Consider the following 22,479-nt stretch of genomic DNA (forward strand, 5'->3'; position numbering starts at 1 on the left):
CTATGTACCTTGGGTCAAAAACTTTTATGGTAATTGGATTTTGAACCTATTCATCCCTTCTTATGTATATTCAATTTACTTCTAACACTAAATGTGTGTTACTGCTCTGAATGCGTGTTATCTCTTCTTTAAATAAGAAATATCCTTCCGTGTTATCTCTTCTTTAAATAAGAAATATCCTTCCTACAAGGTGGGATGCATCGTGCCTCTTTTTCTTATCTGGTCTTTCCAAGTTCTATTATGAGTGGTGAATCACATGTTTTGAAATAATTAAGATATATATATTTTTTCTATGTGATGGGCCATAGATGGGCTAATGATCATTGATTGGGTAAAACATAATCCCCCATCATATGGGAGTTAAAAAAAAATATTGGCTAAAGTAGGTGGGGGAATATTAAGTGAAACATTACCAATTAGAGGGTGGGAGAAATATTAAGTAAAGCATATTCTCCCCATTGGGTAAAACAATATATGACAGTGGAGGGAAGTATTACCTAAAATATATTCCCTTCACATGAGGGTGGTTGTCCCACCCTTTTCATATATTTCACCCAATATTTTTGCTATCCTCATCCAATATTCCCCCATCTTCACATATTGTTTTTCTCAATATTTCCCTTGGGAAATATTGGATAAATAAGGGAGGGAATTATTTCTAGTTTTAGGTGGCAGGAGCGTTGGGAAATATTGGATAAATAACGGAGGGAATTATTTCTAGTTTTTAAACAGAGCATTGGGATGAGGGGAATATTGGGTAAAATAAGAAGGAGGAAATATTGGGTAAAATATTTCCCCACCTACCCAATATTTCTCCCCGCTGTTTTACCTAGTATTTTCCTAGTTTCCCTCATATATGGGTAAATAGGTGCGGGAAAATATTGTTTTGTAAATATGTGGGATATGAGGGTGGGAATGAGGGAATGTTTGGTAAAATAGCAGGGGGAAACTATTTCCCCCAATTTCTACCCTCATATATGAGGGTAGGGAAATATGTTTTATGCAATATTTTACCCCACCCCCTCCTTATATAAGGGTGGGGGAATATATTTTATCCAATATTTTCCTAATTTCCACTCTCATATATGAGGGTAGGGGAATATGTATTACCCTATATTAGGGAAAATAGGGGGAAATATTGATTAGAATAGGTGGGGTGAAACATTGGGTAAAAAATATAAAGAGTGAGTGTGGGGGAAACATTGGTTAAAACATATTCCCCTAACCTCATTAGGGTGGAAATGGGGAAAGTATTGGGTAAAATAGGTTTAGGGTGGAAATGGGGAAAGTATTGGGTAAAATAGGTTTGGAGAAATATTGAGTAAAACATATTAGGGTGGAAATGAGAGAAATATTGGGTAAAACATATTCCCCACCCTCATATACTATTTTTAACCCAAAATTTATGTTTGTTTTGCCCAATATTTCCCCAATTTACCCAATATTTGTTCCTACTTGTTTTACCCAATATTTCTCCCACCCTCATCATCACATGTTTTAATCAATATTTCTCCTCACCTATGCTCCCAAATATTTCCCACAATCTCACCTTAGCCCTTAATCTCATAATATGTTTTATTATGAATATTTCTCCATACTTGTTTTACCCAATTTTTCAGGCCATGCCCTTACCCTCATAATATGTTTTACTCAATATTTCTCCTCACTTGTTTTATCCATTTTTTCGCACCATTCTTACCTTGATAAACTAGGGTGGGAAAATGTTGTACCCAATATTTCTCCCTAACCCGACCCTCATATATGAGTGTGTGGGTGAGGGGAAATATTTGATAGATCCTCATATATAAGTGTTGGGTTATGAGAAATATTGGATAAAATATAATGATTAAGTCTATGTATTTACAAGGGGTGGAGTATGTATGCCTTTAGGGTGGAGTATGTATGCCTTTATAGACTTGAGATGTTAAATAGTTGTGAGGAGGTGGGTACCTTGTCCTAGAAACAAGGGGTTATCATACACCTCCTTCTCCTAGAAACAAGGGGGCATGATACACCAATTTAGTGTTTGACTTGGCTGTCACCTTAGAAATACATGATTATTATTATTATTATGATATGTTTTATCCAATATTTCTTTTGACCCCACTTTCTCAAATTCAATATTTTACTTAGTATTTCCCCATAACGATAAGATATTTGGGTGGGGTTGTGAGAAAATATTAGAAAAAATAAAATACATTTTATCCAATATATCCTTTGGGCCATATCTCCACCCCACCCTCTCAAATTCTATATTTTTTTTGTATTTTAGATATTCCCCTCCTCACTATAAAGGATGTATAGAAATTTTGAATCAAACATAATATGATTTATCAAATATTTCCTCGAACTCCTACCCTTCTGGTTAATATTCTACGCTAACTCTCCATCTCAAATTCAAATCTTAATATATGTGTCATCTTTATATATCAAAATTTATTATTATTATAAAATATATTGATTAAAATTAATAATTTTAACTTTTATTTCATTTAAATTTTATATATAATTTGTTAACTGTCAATATTGTTGTGATATATAATTTGTTATTATATATGAGGGCGGGTTCCCGACAGAAACATTGGGTAAAACATAATATGTTTATCCATTATTTAATGAAATTTCTGTTCGTTCAGCCGTATATTATTCTATGCATTCTGGTGGGGCAAAAAGATGCCTTTAAATTTTCCCCAATTGCATTTCAATCAAAATATAATTTAAAATTTCATGAGCAATTTGCAAAGTTTTTTCACATGCATAATTTACAAATATTTCCATTTTTCGGGATTCCCTAGTTTATAGTTTGAGTCTTTCAATTTAAAATTTAGATTCCTTATTTTACGTTCCGACTGTTTCGCGGACGTTAATTTGGATTCTTTATATGATATTAAAGTAATAACTATAAGTTTATTGATCCAAGGCATCATTATAATATGGTTCATATGAAAGCATCGCTGGCTTTCTTTTTTTTTTTGAAATATGGATAAGGTTATTTTGTTATTTATTAATTTATTATATAGCTTGATTTTATTAAGGATTAAATTTAAAAGAAAGGATTACATTTCAATGGGAAGGGTTAATTTTATTATAGCACAAGTTAAAATAATGTTTCCTTTTCATATAAAAATGAATAATAATTTTAAATTTCACATATATCTCACAAATCACATTTCAAGTTGTATAAACTTTAAATAAAAAATCTTATTTATATACTAGAACTCAGTGCATATAGACAACACTCATTTACCAATATTACAATTTATATAAAAATTCATATGGAGAGAATTAAATAGGACAATTTGCTTATATTGTATATATGAAGCATAGGGAGGAAATTCAATTACACCATTTACTTATAATATAGGAATCATATAGAGTGAATTTAATGGACCATTCACTCTTTCATCTCATGAATGCCATTTGCTAAATAAAATCAAATTGTTTTCTTTCTTTTAGGGTAACCATTTACTTATAGTATAAGAATCATATAAAGGGAATTTGATGACCATCTAACACTTTCATCTCATGGATCCATTTGTTGCGTCAACATCCACTCTACAACCCAGTATAGGGGAGATGTGTAGATGTAATGTAAGTGTTGGAAAGTTAATGCTCTAATACTACTTGTTGGAAGCGTTGAACACACTGAGGCGGGGTGATGGGAGGTGGCGGGGTGAATCAATATTGTGCCCTTATACAAATTTTCCTTTTATTTTAAAACCGTGATTTATTCATTAATTAGCAGCATAACATATGAACATATATATGCATAATGATGAATCATAAGCAGTAGATCAATAGATATAAATAAGAGATCAACAACACATCAAAGCACAACCACACATAGGAACACTGGATGTAAGGTGGAAACCCAAAGGGTAAAACCACCATTGGTAGATAGTCTTCATTTGCGCCTTTCTATTAACCTTCAATTCTTCTTTTATATATGATCACTGACCACCACCAGTGTTCAAGCCACAAATTACTATTCATGCGAGACACTACTTACTCCTGGCCACAACCTATATGAGCTATGTAGGTCACCACTTGCTCGAAGCCACCACTCCCTCAACTTTGGAGGCCACTACTTGCTGGAAACCACCACTTCTAATAAGTCTCACTCATCTAGTACTAGATGGAAGCTACCACACCCAAGTTATCAAGCCACTACTTGAAGGATGCCACTACACCCTGAATTTTCAAGCCACCACTTACAATCACTAAAGGTGCCAACCTTCAAGCTCATCTCATGTACCTCATTTCATCTATTTTCAAACTATGGTTCATATATACAATAATCTCAGCAATAACTAAATGCAACCACCTGCACCAAAATCCTCTCCAACACAAACAATCTCTGCAATACAAACTCAACCAATACATCAACCAAACATCATCCACACATATTATAAGAGGCATATAAATCTTCCCTTGGCAACACATAGAAATCTTTGTAACATAAAAAACAAGCAGCAATATAAACTAGCTACCATACAAGATATAATAGTTAATAAAGAATATCTAACCCCTGCAATCGCAAACATTTAACAACTCTATAGAAATTCCGTCACTCTAACTTTGCATACAATCCATATTATGCCATAAGTTCTGCACACAACACAAGCTCTAACTTTGCAAGTGATCCATGTGTACTCTGCTACAGGAGTACCAAATATCTACTACAACAAAATCACTCCTCTCACCATTGTCTCTCAATGCTCTACTATGCCTCTCTCTCACAATAGAACCAACCTCTCCAACATGATGCTACCTCATATATATAGACAATCTGAAGAGATTAAAATAATAATATGTCAAAGATATGGAGAGACTAACATTCATATTCATACTCCAATATTTTTCACCTTGACTTGATCCTCCATCGTCTTCATTCAATGAGAGACTTATCCTTGGCTTAATTACCTTCTAGAATGAAGACAAACTCAATTCGACTTTAACCACCATATACCGTGTGCAGAAACCATAGTAAATGCCCCTGGAATTGACTGGAATTTGCACACAATTGGAAAAACCATCTACAAGTAGTAACACTCCTCTTGCCTTCGGGGACTGTGTTATAATGTAGGTAATTGGTTCTCTATACTGTGTTATAATGTAGGTTTTCCTCTTATCACTCACGTTACCTTTAGAAAATCCCAGAAACCTTGCAACTGCTAATGAGAGAAAAATGAACTGCAAAAGACACAAGATTTCTCTACCAAAATTATGTGGAAAGAAAATAATGAATAGAAACACAATCACACATAGAAATTTCTCTGGGGGACCCAATTAGGAAAAACCCCTCTTTCCTGTATTATCAACTAAGCAGTATGGTAAATCACAATGAATTTGATTCAAGCATAAAGCCCCTACAATATTGATCAACTCCACTCAAGAACTACCCAACACTTAGCCAAAATACCTGCAAGGAAGCTCCAATTTCCTTATGCAATTCAACCCTAAAAAATAGGAATTTCTCCTATTTCCTTGCGCGATTCCCAAGAGAAATAGGCTTGCTCAATTCTCAATCATGTACATAAAACCTATTGTACAATAATGAATTACAATTGTGCCTTCATCCAATCTCAATAGGCAATCCAAATTGCATGACCTATTAGGGCTAATTTTAGCAGCTGCAACTAGTTAACTGAGAGTGAGTTGAGTTAACATAAAGTCAAATACCCAAGTAGAGTCATAACTATCTCTATTCTAGAACTAGAGATCAATTAACTAATAGACACTAGAGATAACTCAACTAGTTAGCTAATTTTACCCATCAACTGGTCCACAACTCACTGAAAGCCATCTAACTTGAATTAACTAACAATAAACTAGTGATAGGACACATCACACATGTTAACTGATAGCTAACTCGAATTTGTATGAGACTGAATTCAAATTTTCACAAGTCAAAAGAAGCTCTTCCTTGCTACAATTTTAATACTCCATCTTAGCGAGGAAGGGATTTTGGACAACCCCAATCCTGCGTCTGCAGAACTCAAACTTTCTCCTTGATAGGGCCTTGGTCAAGATGTCTGCATCCTGCTCCTCTATAGGAATGCACTATAGCATCACAATCCTCATCTGCACATAATCTCTAAGATGATGGTACTTGATGTCTATATGCTTGGACCTATCATGAAACACTGGATTCTCAAATAGTTTTATGCAACTCTGATTATCACAGTGGATCAATGTAGGATCCACCCCCTGACTGAAGAGTCCTACCAAGATATTCCTCATCTAAATATCCTTGCATGCTACTTGACTGAAAGCCATATACTTGACCTCTGCTGAACTGAGTGCAACTAATCTATGCTTCTTTTTTACCAAGAAACCATAACTGAACCAATACTAAAGAATACTCTTGAAGTGCTCTTCATATCTAAGGGACTCCCTGCCCAATCTACATTTGTGAAGCCTTGAAGCTTCACTCCATCAATATGTTTGTACCATAATCCATAATCTATTGTGCCTATGAGGTATCTCAAATTTTTTTTGCTACTTTTCAGTGGATTTTGGAACGATCCATCATAAACTGACTTAACTAGTTCACAGCAAAACAAATAATAGGCCTTGTGTTCAACAAATACATCAAGGACCTAATCAATTGTCTGTAGATTGTGCCATCTACTACATCTACTGTGGAGGCATAATCCTTCCTCCAGTTAGTACTTAGGGTAGTATCCATGGGTTTGCAATGACGCATGTGGAATATTTGAAGGATCTTAGAGGTGTACTTCCCCTATCCATCAAATATCTCTCCATCACCCTGCCAAAAATCCAATCCAAGTAAATTGTGCATTAACCCCATATCCTTCATCTTGAACTCTCTTGTAAGGTCCTCCTTAAAATCCAAAATCCTACTCTCATCTCCTATTAGAATAAAATCGTCCACATAGAGAACTAAGATGAGCAGACAAGCATCTACCGTAATGTAATATAGGTTGGCATCTACTTCACTCTTAGTGAAGCCCAATCCTCTAAGATAAGAATTTGTGCTAGTGTAGCATGCTCAAGGTGTCTTATTGAGCCCATAAAGAGCTCTCTTCAATGTACACACATGTGTGATCCAGGTGGATATTGGAGGCCACCCACCTCTTCCACTTGGACTCCCAAGATTGTCTGTTTCCGTTTTTTAGTTTCCTTAATTGTAGCACAATTTACTATTTTTGGCAGTTTTTTGGGTCCTGAACTTCCAAAGATGTTTTGAGGTCCTAAACGATTGTTTTTGGGAAAACGGGGAAAAAAAAACCATCTAATTGACGTCTTCATTTGAAAGTTGTATTCCTCATATAAATATTTCTAATGAGGTATTGTGTGCATCAAACAAATATCATATGCCAAAGTTATGACCTCGGGAAGTTAATGTACCAATTTACCCAAACATGGCCCATAGTTTTGGTGCTTCATCTCCTAGGGTTAGGTTTTTGGATGTTTAGGGTTTTCCATTGTTTCTCAATAATAAATAGGTCTTCGAGCCTCTTTGTAACACAGTTCAGAGGCATGTAGCCGCCACATCTTTTCTTAGAGATAAGCTACCATCGCCCAAGCTAGTTTTATTTATATTCTATTTGTAAGCATATTTCAGTATTTGATATTAATGAAATGAAGTGTTATTTTTGTTGCATCTCTGTATTTATGGTATTATTTGTAATTTTTTTGTTCCTATTTAAGTTCGTATTAGTGGTATCAAATCGGTCCGCTCTTTCTCTGTTTTTTTTTGCATGTCCCCAACGTGGTCGGGATATAAGGAGTTAGGGATCGAACTGGTGGAACCTTTGCAAGACCAACCTTGCAAATCTTGACGGCCTCCCATGGCGGAAGAGAAGAAAGATGAGGGGGCAGGAGATCCTTTTAAAATCTTGCTTGAAAAAACCCTCAAGTGACAGAGGAACGCGATGATGGACAACTTTGCCCAAATCCTTCAGCGCCTACCCAAGGGCAACACCTTTCCTTCCAACAACTACTCTAGAAGTGCCACACCCTTTAAGGTACAAGTTAACTTTGACATCCCCATTTTTGAAGGTCAGATAGATGCAGGCGTTCTAGATAGATGGTTAAATCAACTAGAAGGATATTTTTCTGTTCATCATTTTTCCAGCCGGGAAAATATTACTCTTGCACTTCTCAAAGTGCCCCCCCATGTCAAGGACTGGTGGGAAACCTACTATTAGAAGAAGGATGATAGTACACCCTCACTATTTTCAACTGCACCCACTTGGTATTCGTTTCGAGACGCCATCAAGGAGCAGTACTACCTTGTCAGGAGCTATGAGGATAAATACATAAAGTGGACCACACTGCAGCAGGGAAGGTACCAAGATGTGCCATAGTTTACTAATTTTTTTCATACCCTTCACACGAACTTGGGTATCAAGTATTATAAGCGATATTTGGTACTCAAGTACCGCAACTTCCTACATAGGTACATCCAGGATGAGATGGAGTTCTTGGACATCTCCTCGCTCGGCACGACTTACCAATACACTGTCAAGTTTGAGTAGATGTTTAAACAAAATAAGCGAGACTTTGGATCTGTGAATCAAAAAGCAAGGGAAAGGTGCCCCAAACTGCAGAGCAAAGGAAAAATCCAAGGCAGGGCAACCCAGGACAACCCGTTGAAGCCGCAAGCAAAGAACAACACCATGAAGAAAAAGAAGGACATGAGAAAATGGTGGGAGTTCCATAAGAGCTCCACTCACAACATGATTTAGTGTTGGGCCAAGTAGTCACAGGTGTCTGAGCTCAAAGCTTCTGAATCAAACACATGTTCCAACTCTGAGTCAGAACCCGATAAGGGGAATGACAAATGGAAGCAGATCATTGATGCGGATACCAGTGCCACTGTGGCCACCACCAAGATCCAGAAGAATGAGCCTAAAGATCTAGAGGAGGGGGAATTCATCTTCCACTCACAGATGTGGGTGAAGGGTTCTCTGCTGCAGTTCATTGTTGATAGTGGGAGCCAAAATAACCTCATTTCAGCAGATATCTGAAGTGGTTGGGCCTACCGACTATAACACATCCGCAGTTGTACACCATTGGGTGGCTTCCCAAAGAACAAAATTTCCACATCATTCAACAATGCTGCCTTCCCTACGACATCAAGCCCTTCACAGATGAGGCACTGTGTGTTGTTTCCCCTCTTGAAGTTTGTGATGTATTGTTAGTACAACCATACTTGTGGAAGTGATACGCTGTATATGATTCTTGACCTCACTCTGTGATTATTACTTTGGGTAGTAAGTTGTACAGGATACGGGAGGTAACCCCGCCTACCGCCATCTCTCTGATCACTACAAAGAAATGAAATAAAATCATTTCGTAGACCACAAAAAAAATTTTCGTTATGATTTGCCCTCAGAGAAGGAAGAAGATTGTGGCCACGACTTCCAGACAAGGTTCCTCCGCATAGCAGCAGCAGATGGACAAGGTCATGGAGGAGTACAAGGACATTTTATCCTCACCTATGAGGGTGCCTTTGCACTGTTAGGTCAAGCACTCCATCAATTTGACCCCGGGCGCACCGCTACCCAATGGATTGATCTATCGACACTATGTTCTAGAGAACGATGAGATCAAGAGGCAAATTTAGGAGTTGTTGCAGAAAGGGCACATCAGGCCAGGCCCATCACCGTGTGGGAGCCGATTATATTGGTACAAAAGAAGGATGGGACCTGGAGACTCTGTATTGACTATCGGGTGCTGAAAAAGATCACCGTATGGAACAGGTACCCAATCCCGCGGATTAATGACCTTCTAGACCAGCTCAAGGGGACCAAATATTTCAACAAGATTGATTTGAAGTCCGGTTATCACCAAGCCTATCAAACCCTCCAATGTGTGGAACACCGCCTTCAAATCTAAGGAGGGCCTTTTTGAATGGTTGGTCATATCTTTGGGGTTGAAAAATTCCCTTGCAACCCTCATGAGATTCATGGATGACATATTGTGACCCTTCACCATTGCAGTCGTGGTGGTGTATTTAGATGACATCTTGATCTTCAGTTAGAGTTGGGAAGAGCACCTCCACCATATTCGACAGGTCCTCCAAACCCTACGAGAACACAAGTTGTGTGCCAATTCAAAGAAATTCACTTTTAGCATGACTCAGGTTCGATATCTAGGGTACATCATTGATGAGTAGGATGTGCATGTGTACCCAACCAAGATACAAGTCATTTGGGATTGGCCAGCCCCAACCACTCTAACAGAGCTCCAGAACTTTTTAAGTCTTGCCAATTTAGTCCTTACTAAGGGGGAAGGACTAATCTGGGTGGATATTGTTGGCCACCCATCGATTCCACTTGGACCCCTAAAAATTTCTCTTTCAATTTTTCAGTTTCCTTAATTGTAGCACATTTTACTATTTTTGTCAAATTTTCGAGTCCTGAACTTCCGGATTCGTTTTGAGGCCCTAAATGACGTTTTTTGGGGAAAATCGGGCAAACATGACGCTTTAATTGATGTTTGCATTCTAAAGTGGTAGTCCTCAGATAGATATTTCTAAGGAGATATTGTGCACGTCAAACGAAGTTCGTATGCAAACTTACGACCCTGGGAAGTTGATGTACCAATTCACCCAAACGGGGCCCATGGTTTTGGCGCTTCATCTCATAGGGTTAGGTTTTTGGATGTTTATGGTTTTCCATTGTTTCTAAATAATAAAAAGGCCTTTGAGCCTCTTTGTAACATAGTTCAGAGGCATGTAGCTGCCACGTCTCTTCTCAGAGATAAGATATCATCGCCCAAGCTAGTTTTATTTCCATTATGTTTGTAAGCATATTTCAGTATTTGATATTAATGAAATGAAGTGTTATTTCTATTGCATCATTGTATTTATGGTTATATCTGTAACTTGTTTCATTCATGTTTAAGTTCAGATCAATGTGTGTCTCTACTGAAGGTCTCAAATCCATTTGATTGCTCAGTGTATGTCTCCTCCTCAACCACTCCATTCAAAGGAAAATTGTCTTGACATCCATCTAGTGGATCCCCCCCCCCCATCTGTGCAGCCCAAGAAAGTATGGTCCTAATAAATAAGTACCTTTCCACTGGGGAAAAGGTCTCCTCATAATCAATCCCCTCAATCTGAGAGAAGCACTTGGCCACAAACCTGCCATTGTACTTCTCAACATTACCATCAACTGCACGCTTCACCTTATATAACCACTCGGAGCCAATGACTAATTTTCCCTCGGGTCTAGGCATAATCTCCCAAACATCATTCTTCATGATGGAGTCATACTCCTCCACCATGTAATTTGCCACACTGTTGGGAAGTAGCCTCTTCAAAAGAAGATGGCTCAGAATCTATCAACTATGTCATGAGATCCATGTATCCTATGTATCTATCTGGTGATCTATGTTGTTTATGTGAGGAACTAGGAAGTCCAACCTCTTCCTAAGATTCCTGCACCAATTTGTCAATCAACCTGGTCCTCTTCCTTCCTTATTTTGGAGTCACTGTGTTAGTGGGTGCCTCCACTCGACCTACTCTCTAATCCTCATCATGTGGTTGCTCCACATCAACCTCCTAAAGTGATCTCTTTCCCTTATGTAATGGCTGACCTTGTGAATCTGACTGAGGATCCTCCTTGGGAGCTAGAAGCTCCTCATCTCATGATATGCTCAACTCTCTCTCTAGAGAACTCCTCATGGCTTTCTCCCATCAAATATCACATCCCTTCTCAAAATAGTCTTTTTTAGAGAGGGAATGTACACCCTGTAAACATGTGTTGTCTCAGTATAGCCCACAAAGAACCCCCTCTCTGCAGTAGGCTCCAAATTCTTCTTGTCATCTTTGGACACATGAGAATACACCATGGATCCAAAAATGTGAAAGTGGGAGACATCTGGCTTCCTCCCAGTGAAATCCTCCTCAGGTGTAATCATCCCAAGAACTTTGTGAGGACTCCTATTCTGCAAGTACACAACTGTGTTTCATGCATCTTCCCACAAGAATAAGGGCAACCCCTAATCATGCAACATGGCTCCATCAGCCCCAATAATACTCCTATTCTTATTCTCTATAACCCCATTTTTTTTAGGATTATAGGGTGCGATAAAATCCCTCCTAATTCCCTTCATGGCACATAAATCTTTGAAGGAATTTGAGATATACTCTCCTCCATTATCACTTCTCAGGGACTTCATTTTCTTCCTTGTCTCATTTTCAACTAAGGCCTTCAATTCTACAAACTTGGAATATACCTCATCTTTCTTATTCATTAAATAAATCCAACACTTACGAGAGAAATCATCAATGAAGATCACATAATACATGTGCTTACCGAGTGAAACTGTGGAGAAGGGGCCACAAACATATGTATGAAATCTCTCCAGAATAGCTCAAGCTTTGCTATCTCAACTCTGAAAGGAAGATTTAGCATATTTTCTAAGAGTGCAACCCTTACACACATCATGTTGCTCAAGAGTACTTTAAGGTATCCCAGTGGTGATCTGCTTGAGTATCTTCAATGCTCCATGATGTAGATGTCCCATGTGCATGTGCTAGATCTATCCAACCTCTCGGATCTGGACAAACTCTGCCTTGTTGCTTAAGGATGTGCATGCATCCATCTCCAACTTGTAGATGTTTTTGATCCTGACACAATTTTGCTTGACCTGACCTGAAGCAAAATACTTGAGGTAGGCCTTCCCCTTGCTGAATACTACATCATACCCTTTTTCTTCAAGAACTGCTACTGAGACAAGGTTTTTCTTAATCCTGGGACATACATCACATTCTTGAGATGGAGGAGGGAACCAGATTCCCTCTTAAAGATTACTGTACCAAATCCTTTGGTCATATGTCTTCCATGATCTCCAAGCTCGATGTGTAATTACATGTCTTTTTCCTCCAAGTTGTTGAAGATTTCTCTCTATTCACTATCATGTGGAATGACCCCTTGAGTCAATATACCACACACTACCTTGAACTAAGCTTTCCATGCAAGTTATTAGGGGGACATATGCTTCAAACTAAGAGGAGAAAGCTTCTCCTCCTACTATTGTTGAAACATGCTTGTTGGATTTCTTATTTGGAGAGTTTGTAGCATAATTCCCACATTCATGGCAATGAAAACACTTGATCTTGATAAGATCATTCTTTTTCTTCCCTCCATTCTGACTAGATTAAGGATTACCTTGGGCTTTATTTCCCATGGATTTCTTCCCTCTTCTAGAGAGTTCAAATTTCTCCTCCTCATCATTCCTAACTCAAACTCCATCTCTTGTATTCCTCCTTATCTCTTCTTGCATGAGATCTGCCCACAATCTCTCCCAATCAGGGAGCTTATCTCTTCCATTCACATCATGCTGGAAACTATGCCAAAATTTTGGAACCCCAATAAGAGAAAGGCTCACAATCTCTAATGATGGAATTGTCTCTTGAGAAAACCTGGATAGATATGTAACAATGGGATCATCCTTTCCCATTCAAATGCTCCTCAATTTGTACTTCAAAGCAAGTTTCCTAGCATCACTACTACTTTCAAAAATATCAGTAAGGGCTTTCGACATCTGGAATTTTGTCTCCTTCCCATGAAAATTTGGAACAATATGGTCTCTAACTCCTTCTAGGTTCATCCTCCTAGCCTTGGCAGTATCTTTCCTCCATTGAGTTAGCTATGGAGCATCTGATGTAGGAGGTTTAGGAATATTAGTCTTGATGTATTCCAAAAACTCTATCATCATCTAACACAACCTCCTTTCTGTCTTTCTATGCACATAAATTCAAAGTTCCTTCTAGGGCATAGACTAACATAATTCCTGCACTTATAGAATTATTGCACCAATTGATCTCCTCTTCAACTCACTTTGGATCTAATCAAGGAATGAGGTTGCTGCCTTATTTTCTTCTCTGATACCATGTAGAAAATACTTGAAACCTTGCAACTAATAATGAGAGAAAAATGATTTGCAAATGACACAAGATTTCTCTACCAAAATTCTGCGGAAAGAAAACACTGAATAGAAACATAATCACACATAGATCAATCACACATATAAATTTATCTTGGGAAACCAACTAGGAAAAACCCCTCTTTCTTGTATTATCAACTGAGCAATATGATCTATTACAAAGAATTTGCTTCAAGCTGAAGCCCCTGCAATATTGATCAAATCCACTCAAGAACTGTCCAACACTTAGCCAAATAAACTTGCAATGAAGCTCTTATTTCCTTGCACGATTCAACCACTAAAAAATAAGATTTTCTCCTATTTTCTTGCACAATTCCCAAGAGAAATAGGTCTACTAAATTCTCAAGCATGTACATAAAACTTGTTGTACAATAATGAATTATAGTTGTGACTTAATCCAATCTCAATAGGAAATTTGAATTGCATGACATACTAGGCCTACTTTTAGCAGCTACAACTAGTTTACTGAGAGGAAGTTGAGTTAACAGAAAGTCAACTACCCAACTAAACTCATAATTATCTCTATTCTAGAACTAGAGATCTATTTAATTGATAGACACTAGGGATAAATCAACTAGTTAGCAAATTTTAGCCATCAACTGGTCAAGAACTCACTGAAAGCCATCTAACTCGAATTATTGTGAGATTGAATTTGAATTTGCTTCTTTGGCTAAGGCACAAGTCAAACGAAGCCCTTCCTTGTTATAATTTTAACATTATCCTATATTTATCTCCTCTCTGCTTAAAACCTTTCTTCAACACTTCATGAAACTAAAAATATTCCTTTGTAAGCACCTCTAGAACTTGTAGAGCCTCTGCAACCATTATAAACACGTCAGTAAGATTTCATCAAGTCTTTGATCATCATGACAACTCCTCCAAGATTGCTGACATCAATGCCAACACGTTGGACTCTACTGTTGACTCCTTAGGCAAACATCCTAGGTTGAGATCAATGCCAACACCATGAGACCAACATACCCAACATGCTCCCCCTGTGGTTTGATGTCAACCTACAACCACAACACTAAGCTAATCATAAATCCCCAACTGATTGGTCTCAATCTCGCTCAAGTGGTTGTGTTACTCTCCCCATTTGACATTAATGGAAAAGGGAAAACAAGTATGGTTGAACTACATGTTAAACACTAGATATCAACTGATATGCAGATGACAAGTGATAAAATCCTCATGCCAATCAAGCCAAGAACATGCCAACAAACCATTCCTCTATGCACACACCATGCTCTTCCTTCTACTGCTAGGTTGAACATGCTCCCGCTGAACATGTAATGGGTCTAAAAAGCAATATCACTATGTTGCTGCACATCAAGTTTTGCTACTGCAAATACCTCCCTAGCACATGCAAGAGGTCTTCAACCATACCAAGATTTCATTCAACCAAGACCAAATAACATTCAATGATAGTACAAGGCTTAATAGAGAAAAGGCATGGATATTTCAATGAGATACAATGTTGATACAATACCAATAAGCCCTCACATGGCTAAACCATTTGTTATAGGCCATTTTGTCATGTCTCGTCAATAGGCCCTCGAATGGGATCAATTAACATCCTTTAACATAATGTCATTATCCCTACACAAAGCCCTAAGCATAACTCTACCGAATCCTTGAGTTTCTTCCCTTGACTGCTGAATTTCCAAGATTTTAAAGCCCAATGCACCCTGACGCTTTAGAGATCAACATTGACTACCGGGTTAACTCTCTCTGCACCTACATTGATCACCAACAGGTTTCTCAGTCTTGCGGGTGCGTTGATTCTAGAAATTTGGGAAAAATGAAAAGAATCACAAAGCTTCCTCTTCGAGAATCTTCATGAGGTTGTTTCAACCATTTACCTTGGATAAGACCTTCGAATTCTATTCCATCATACCTTGGAGATTTCACTTCTTACCCCTTGAGCTCATCCTTCCATCTCAAGCCTAGATTGGTAAAAGGATAAGAATTCATGAAATACCTCCCTCATCTATATATTTACAGTCATCCATGGAAAAGGGTTGGCTTTTGGAGATTGATTCTACTATCATGTTGTTGTTTTGAGAGTCATTATCCCATGCATTAAGGTGAGATAGAGGCATACTTTGAGACAAGGAAAGGACAAGTCAACTTGGGGAGCTCTTCTACAAGATCAACTCTTATTTTTGGTTGTAACTATCTCAATTTCTATTAATACAAAGAGTAGATTGTTTTCTTATGTATGATGTTATGATTTCATGTATTTCAATACCATTTTGATCCATTGAATGAAGTGTTTGAATTATGCTACATAGATGTCGTAGATCTTTGGCTTGTCTTGTTTGATTGTGCAGATTCTAATTATAGTGATCGGAGCTAGGATTGGAGAGTACAAATTGTGGAAGGAGTGATGCTTATGATGGATTCCAGGTAAGCCTCATCCCATCATTCAATCACTTTAAGGAAGACATTTTTCCCTTTGCTTTATGTTGTTCTAGGTCAGTGCACCAGGCCTAGGGAAGACACTTTTGTCCACAGTGATAGGTTCCAACTATACTAAGAATTGATTCAATTCCTTGGTGGTTTTTCTATTCTGCCTCTTGTTTTGATCTTTATAGTTTCACTCAATTGTGATTAGACATAAGAAAGCTTGTCATTGAAATTCCATTGCATTTTTTTGTGCTAAAACTTCAAATTCCTTAATTAACGCACAGTAGTGCATCTGAGCCTTCCTTGAACCTGCGTTGCGATGCACCCAACCCTCACAGTAGTGCATCTGAACCTTCCTTGAACCTACATTGCGGTGCACCGAACCCCCTCCCCGTTGCAGAGCACTGGTGCCCCTTAATCACCTGCGAGGATATACCACGCGCATCAAGATCATAGAATCAGAGTTTGGAAACGCGCTGAGAATATGCAGCCGTCAGGCCATAAGCTGGTGGCCACCATGCCGACCCTCAAGGATTGTGATAAATACCATACCGCCTAAGAAGTATTTTCAAGTGCGCAGGCACAAGAAAGCTCTCTGGATCGAACATGTGGACACTATATCGGTTCTGTCCGTTGATAGAAATGGGTTTTTGTACTTAGCTTCGTGGGACAGGACTGTGAAGGTCTAGAGGCCTTCTGATTTGAGGTGCGTTGAATCTTTGAGGGCACACGATGATGCCATCAATGCGCTTTGTGCTTTCGCCAGATGGTTTTGTTTACACAGGATCCGCGGTTTCCAGAATCAAAGTCTGGGCAAAGGCGTTCGGGGAGAGAAAACACTCTCTGGTTGCTACGCTTGAGAGACACAAGTCTGCCATCAATGCACTCGCTCTCAGCCCCGACGGTTCCATTCTCTACTCTGCAGCTTGTGATCGATCCATCGTTGTGTGGGAAAGGGATGGAAGCGGGCAGCACATGGCGATCTCGGTTGCCTTGAGAGGTCACAATCGCAATCGTGCAATTCCATGCTTGGCCACTATGGCAGATTTTATGTGCAGTGGATCAGCGGATAAGACTATTAGAGTGTGGACCAGAGTAGAGGGCAACGCGCATTACTGTTCGGCGGTTTTAGAAGGTCACTGGGCGCCCGTAAAGTCCATTGCGGTGTCTTTTAGACGGCAAGGGCTAACGAGCCTGCCATAGGGCATTAAATGCCTGCTCAGCGGCAAGCTCGTTAGCCATATAACACGAGGTGGGGACGGAGTGTTCGGAAGTCACCGCGGGCGCGTGTTAGATATGACTAACGAACTTATAACTGAGCGGGCATTTAATACCCTATGACAAGCTCGTTAGCCCTTGCACACTATGATGGGATGCCACGTCTACAGCGCCAGCGTGGATCATGACATTAAGGTTTGGTGGGTTCCCTCACATGCAATCTACTGTGATGAACAAGAGGAACATAGTCCATTGAGAACGCCAGTGAGCTTAACGTAATTTTTGGCCTCTGCACGTAAGAGAATGACAGATCGTTCGTGACTTTCAATCCGGCTGAAATAGCGGATTGATGAATGAAGCATTGCTTATTAACTAAGTTTTCAAACTCTGAGGATGAAGGTTGCTTGGTCGCCTGCCGTTGAATCGACCATCTAATGGCATAATCAAAGCTCTTGCTTATGGAGTGCAATTATTTGAAGTACTAATCAAGCTCATGCGCAAGGAGTGGAATTATTTTAAGTTCTTTTTAAACACTCACATCTATTTTTGGGTGGGTTAAGACGCTTGGCCACGGATCTGAAATTGTTATTTATTTATATTAATTTATAAAATTTATGTTTAAATATTACAATTTTATTTATGAAATTTTTATTAAAGGTTTTATAAATATATGGTTAAAAAGATAGTTGTTTGAGTTTTTTATAATAAGAAATTTGAATTTTAATATTTAATGGAAGATTCAACATTTTAATTTAAATTGAAAATTTGTAGTATGATTAATATAAATAAGGTAAGTTTATTTTTTATTTTTTATATTACAAAAATTGAATTTGAGTGGGAAAATTATAGTAATTTTTTCAACCAACGAAGTTCATTGTAGTTTTGTTGAATTAAAAAATTAAGAAGGTTGGTAATGTGATAAATATTTTGAAAAATAAGTTGACGACTTTGACAAAGGTCATCATAGTTTGTTAAGTTAAAAGATCAAGAAGGTAATTTGAGTGAAAGTTCTCATGCTCAATCCCTTAGAGTGTTTAACCCATGTGTCATTTCTAGGGGAGGGCATGGTGCACCTAGGGGTTATAGTGTTAGTGGATTGAATCAACCCTCTATCACACAAGTATGAAACTGGCCTAAATGTTGATTCCTCTTAAAAAAAACAATGAGGTATTACTATTTAGTAAGTAACAATATAGTATATAATAATGTATAATAGTTATTAGTAAAATATAGTTATATAAATATAAAGGTGTTAAATACACAGTATAAATTGAGGAAGTGTATAAAATTCAATTAAAAAACATTCTCACTAATGTCCTTGGTGTGGTGTAAGGAGAATATTAAAATGATTGAATTTTCCTAAATTGGTTTATTATTCAATCGTACCTTAATGTCATCATCTTGGAACTTGTGTGGAACCTAATGTTGATTGGGTTGTTGTTAGTACTTGGCATTAACATTCTACAAATATTATGAATCTGTTGGATGTGTTGCATCCATTCAAAATTTAGTTTCTTGTTTTTCTCATTTTAAACATGGAGAACTCTTTAATTTTCTCTAAAGCAATGTGTAGAGCAATATCAATTGAGTCCAATCGCTAGAACCTAAGCACACTTGAAATGGGCTATGGCCAATAGAAAAATAAAGAGTCTTTTTGTAGTTGTTTTTAACACAAGGAAGGATTTCATCACATGTACATGGATGCTTGGATTTGTATATTATAAGGATATATGCAATCATAATGTTGAGTATTTATACTTTTCCATTAGTATTAGGTTGAAAGGAAACTAAATCTGGTCCAAATGGTAGCACCACAAACTTTTAGTTACATACTTGGTCTTCAATGTGGTTTTATAGATATCTTCATCCTAGATATTTGTTTGGTTGTGTTATATTCTTTCCACGACTACCCCACGTGTGGGGGGTTATAGAGGGGGTGCGTGGCCCCCTCTATACATTGCTCTAGGCGTTACCGGGGGGTCACAGGGGGGGGCGCCAGCCCCCTGCATGGGGTTCGGGGCAGTTTCCTGAGAATTTCTTTTTGGACCCTATATTAGGTGGGCAGACCTACCTATGGTTTTGTGCATGGATTTCACACATGGTTTTTTGCATGATGGTTTTCTGTCCATGGTATTTTGTAGATCCGGTCAAGGGAACTACAATTATGTTATAATCTAGGGTTAATGGATTGGGATATATGGATGCTTCAAAATATATATATATGTATTGTTACATTGAAAGGAACAAATGAAAAATCAATCTGGTAGTGCCGGTTTTGGGATCCATGGGAAAATCTCTGTGTATATCTGTTTTATGTTTTATGCACCTCACCATTGTTTATTTTCTATTTTTTAGAATTCGTATGCAGGTAATTTCTATACAGGGTTGAAACCTACAATATTGACATATGCTAATATATATACCTCAAGTCTATTTTTGAAAATATTGTGATTCCTCATAGTTGATGAAAGAGGTCATCGATTTTGGGGAATGGATATTTATCTTGATGATCATCTTGTTCATTTTTCTATAGTCAATGCATAATCTAAAGGTACCATTTTTCTTTCTAACAAATAATGTTGTTTCTCCCCATAAAAAAACATTGGGCCTAATGTACTCATTGATTAATATTTCCTTTAATTGCATTGAGAGGCACATTCTACAAAGTAGTACGTGTAACACCCTCATCCGACATCTACCCAAGTAACCGGACAACCGAGGTAAACATGCGATGAGAGGCCACTATAATGGGACTCAAACTCCTAAGTCACCTTAAGGAAGTGGAATCAATGGATACATAACTCTATAACCACTTTGTAACACTCTCCTCGCACATCTACCCAAGTAACCGACCAACCGGAGTAAACATGTGATGAGAAGTTACTATGATATGATTCGACTCCCTATGTGTTAGTTACAGAAGTAGAACTGACGGAACACATCACACAGACCTTCCACATCAACAACATAACTCCCAAGAGCCATCCCAACCACTTAGGTAACCAACCCCTAAGACCAACTTAAGTTTTAGCACATCAAAGCCCTAGACGCTCCCTTGATATGCACAAGGATATGCCCAGGAGGCTCGAGAAGCTCCCACAACAAGGGTAAGGGAGCTTTCGAGGACTTTTTCCCCCTGTGTTGTGTCTACAACTCCAAGATTTGTGCCACTTTTTTAGGCCCAGAGCCCAGGTCACTACCCAGAAACCAATGACAGGTTTAGAAATGAAGTTTCACAGTGAAACAAAAATACATTTGCAAAAACATCGACAAGGACTAGACTGGACCCCTACTAGCCATGATAGGAATTTCGTCAAACATGTCAAAAACATGAAAGCTACAGGTCTTAACAACATAGCTGGGCATAGGGGTATCATACTTATCTCAAATTCACTATGAGACATTGCTTCCTTATCACATTAGCTCCAATTTCATCTATTAGGCCATAGATAGATTGATCATTCAATTACAAGCAAAAACATGACGAGATCCATACATCACCACTATCATAATACATATTCATAACCAACATAATAATAAGAGAAATACCAAGGAAGCAACATCCAAATAATCCACATATGAACCAATATAATACTCATGAAATAACAAGGAGAAATAACCTCATATTAATGATGCAAATGCCAACTAGGTTTAGGACTTCCACGAACCACTCAACCGTAGACTAGGCTGAACCAAAATTTTCTTTCAGCCATTCACCCCCGTGCCATATTCTAAGCATGAATGTGGGATACCATTAAACAAATCCATCAAAACGGAACCAGGGCTTCTAGAGGCCAAACCACCTCAACCCTCAACTAGTGATTCCACCTCACAGTCAGACATAACTAACCATCACTAGATTGATCTCTACCCAACTTGTCTAGGGTTCCAAAGAATTTGTTCCAACCTAGATTCCAGGACTACAAACTCAACTCACAATTATCACCGGGCTTCCACATCATTTTTCCACCCAAGGCTTCTGGGACTAGTAACTCAACCCATAGCTATCGTTGAGCTTCCAGAGCGTTTGTCCAACCAAGGATTCCAGGACTAATAACTCAACCCGCCAAGGGCTTTCAGAGTGTTTGTCCAACCAAGGCTTCTGGGACTATTAATTCAACCCAAGCTGTTACAGAGATTCTAGAGTGTTTGTCTAACCAAGGCTTCCAGGAACTAATAACTCAACCCACAATTAAAGGCACAAGAAAACCAACCAGAAAAAAAAAGGAAAAAAAAAAGAAAAAGAAAAAGAAAAAGAAAAAAAAAAAAAAAAAGAAAAAAAGAAAAAAAAAAAAAAGAAAAAAAGAAAAAAAGAAAAAAGAAAAGAAAAGAAAAGAAAAGAAAGAAAGAAAGAAAGAAGTAAAACCCACAACACCATGGCTATCCAAGAAATGACAAGGATAGGAAAATCCATTGCCAATCCAAGCAATCCTCCATGCTAGTGACAGATCATGACCAATAAACCACATGCATATGCCATGCATGCCAAAACTAGTGAGGAAAACATACATGCAACTCGACACTTGCAAGAAAAACCCTCTATAATTATTGATATTGATGTCCTCTTAGGCTCTCCTGCTCTTCTTTTTCTTTCTTGCTCCAAGCATCTAATTATGCCACACTCTCCAAGAGTGGTCAAAGAAAAGTCTGTGTCCAAGAGTAGAATGAGAGCTCCAAAACTGAATTGACAAAAAGATACACTGACTAAGCCTGCCCACTGATCCTCAAAAACCTTTTTACTAATGAGGCCTATATTTTCTTGAATTTCCATTATTTTCCTCCTCACATGCAACTTGTGACCTTTCACCTTCCTTTTCTCATAATTTCCATTATTTTCATAAATATATGTGCCAAAAATTCCATTTTTCATTTCCAAAGCCTTTGCCATTGCCTTTGCCATTTTTCTTAGCCATAATAAACCAT

The 22,479-nt window shown here is 38.1% G+C and overlaps 1 protein-coding gene across 1 annotated transcript; it reads left to right on the forward strand.

Annotated features, from left to right (window-relative positions):
- The first annotated feature begins 17,073 nt into the window (after positions 1 to 17,073).
- On the forward strand, positions 17,074 to 17,541 carry LOC149207183 (protein JINGUBANG-like). The gene has a single exon (XM_089397954.1). The coding sequence runs from the start codon at positions 17,074 to 17,076 to the stop codon at positions 17,539 to 17,541; it is 468 nt and encodes a 155-aa protein (XP_089254080.1).
- The last annotated feature ends 4,938 nt before the right edge of the window (positions 17,542 to 22,479 follow it).

The sequence above is a fragment of the Pinus tabuliformis genome, chromosome 1_2 (assembly GCF_031772625.1).
Source record: "Pinus tabuliformis cultivar Carrire ecotype Pingquan chromosome 1_2, CPIR1, whole genome shotgun sequence".
NCBI classification, from domain to species: Eukaryota; Viridiplantae; Streptophyta; class Pinopsida; order Pinales; family Pinaceae; genus Pinus; species Pinus tabuliformis.

Coding starts and splice junctions, on each gene's coding strand:
- LOC149207183 (XM_089397954.1), top strand. CDS start 17,074: ATGCCATCAATGCGCTTTGTGCTTTCGCCAGATGGTTTTGTTTACACA.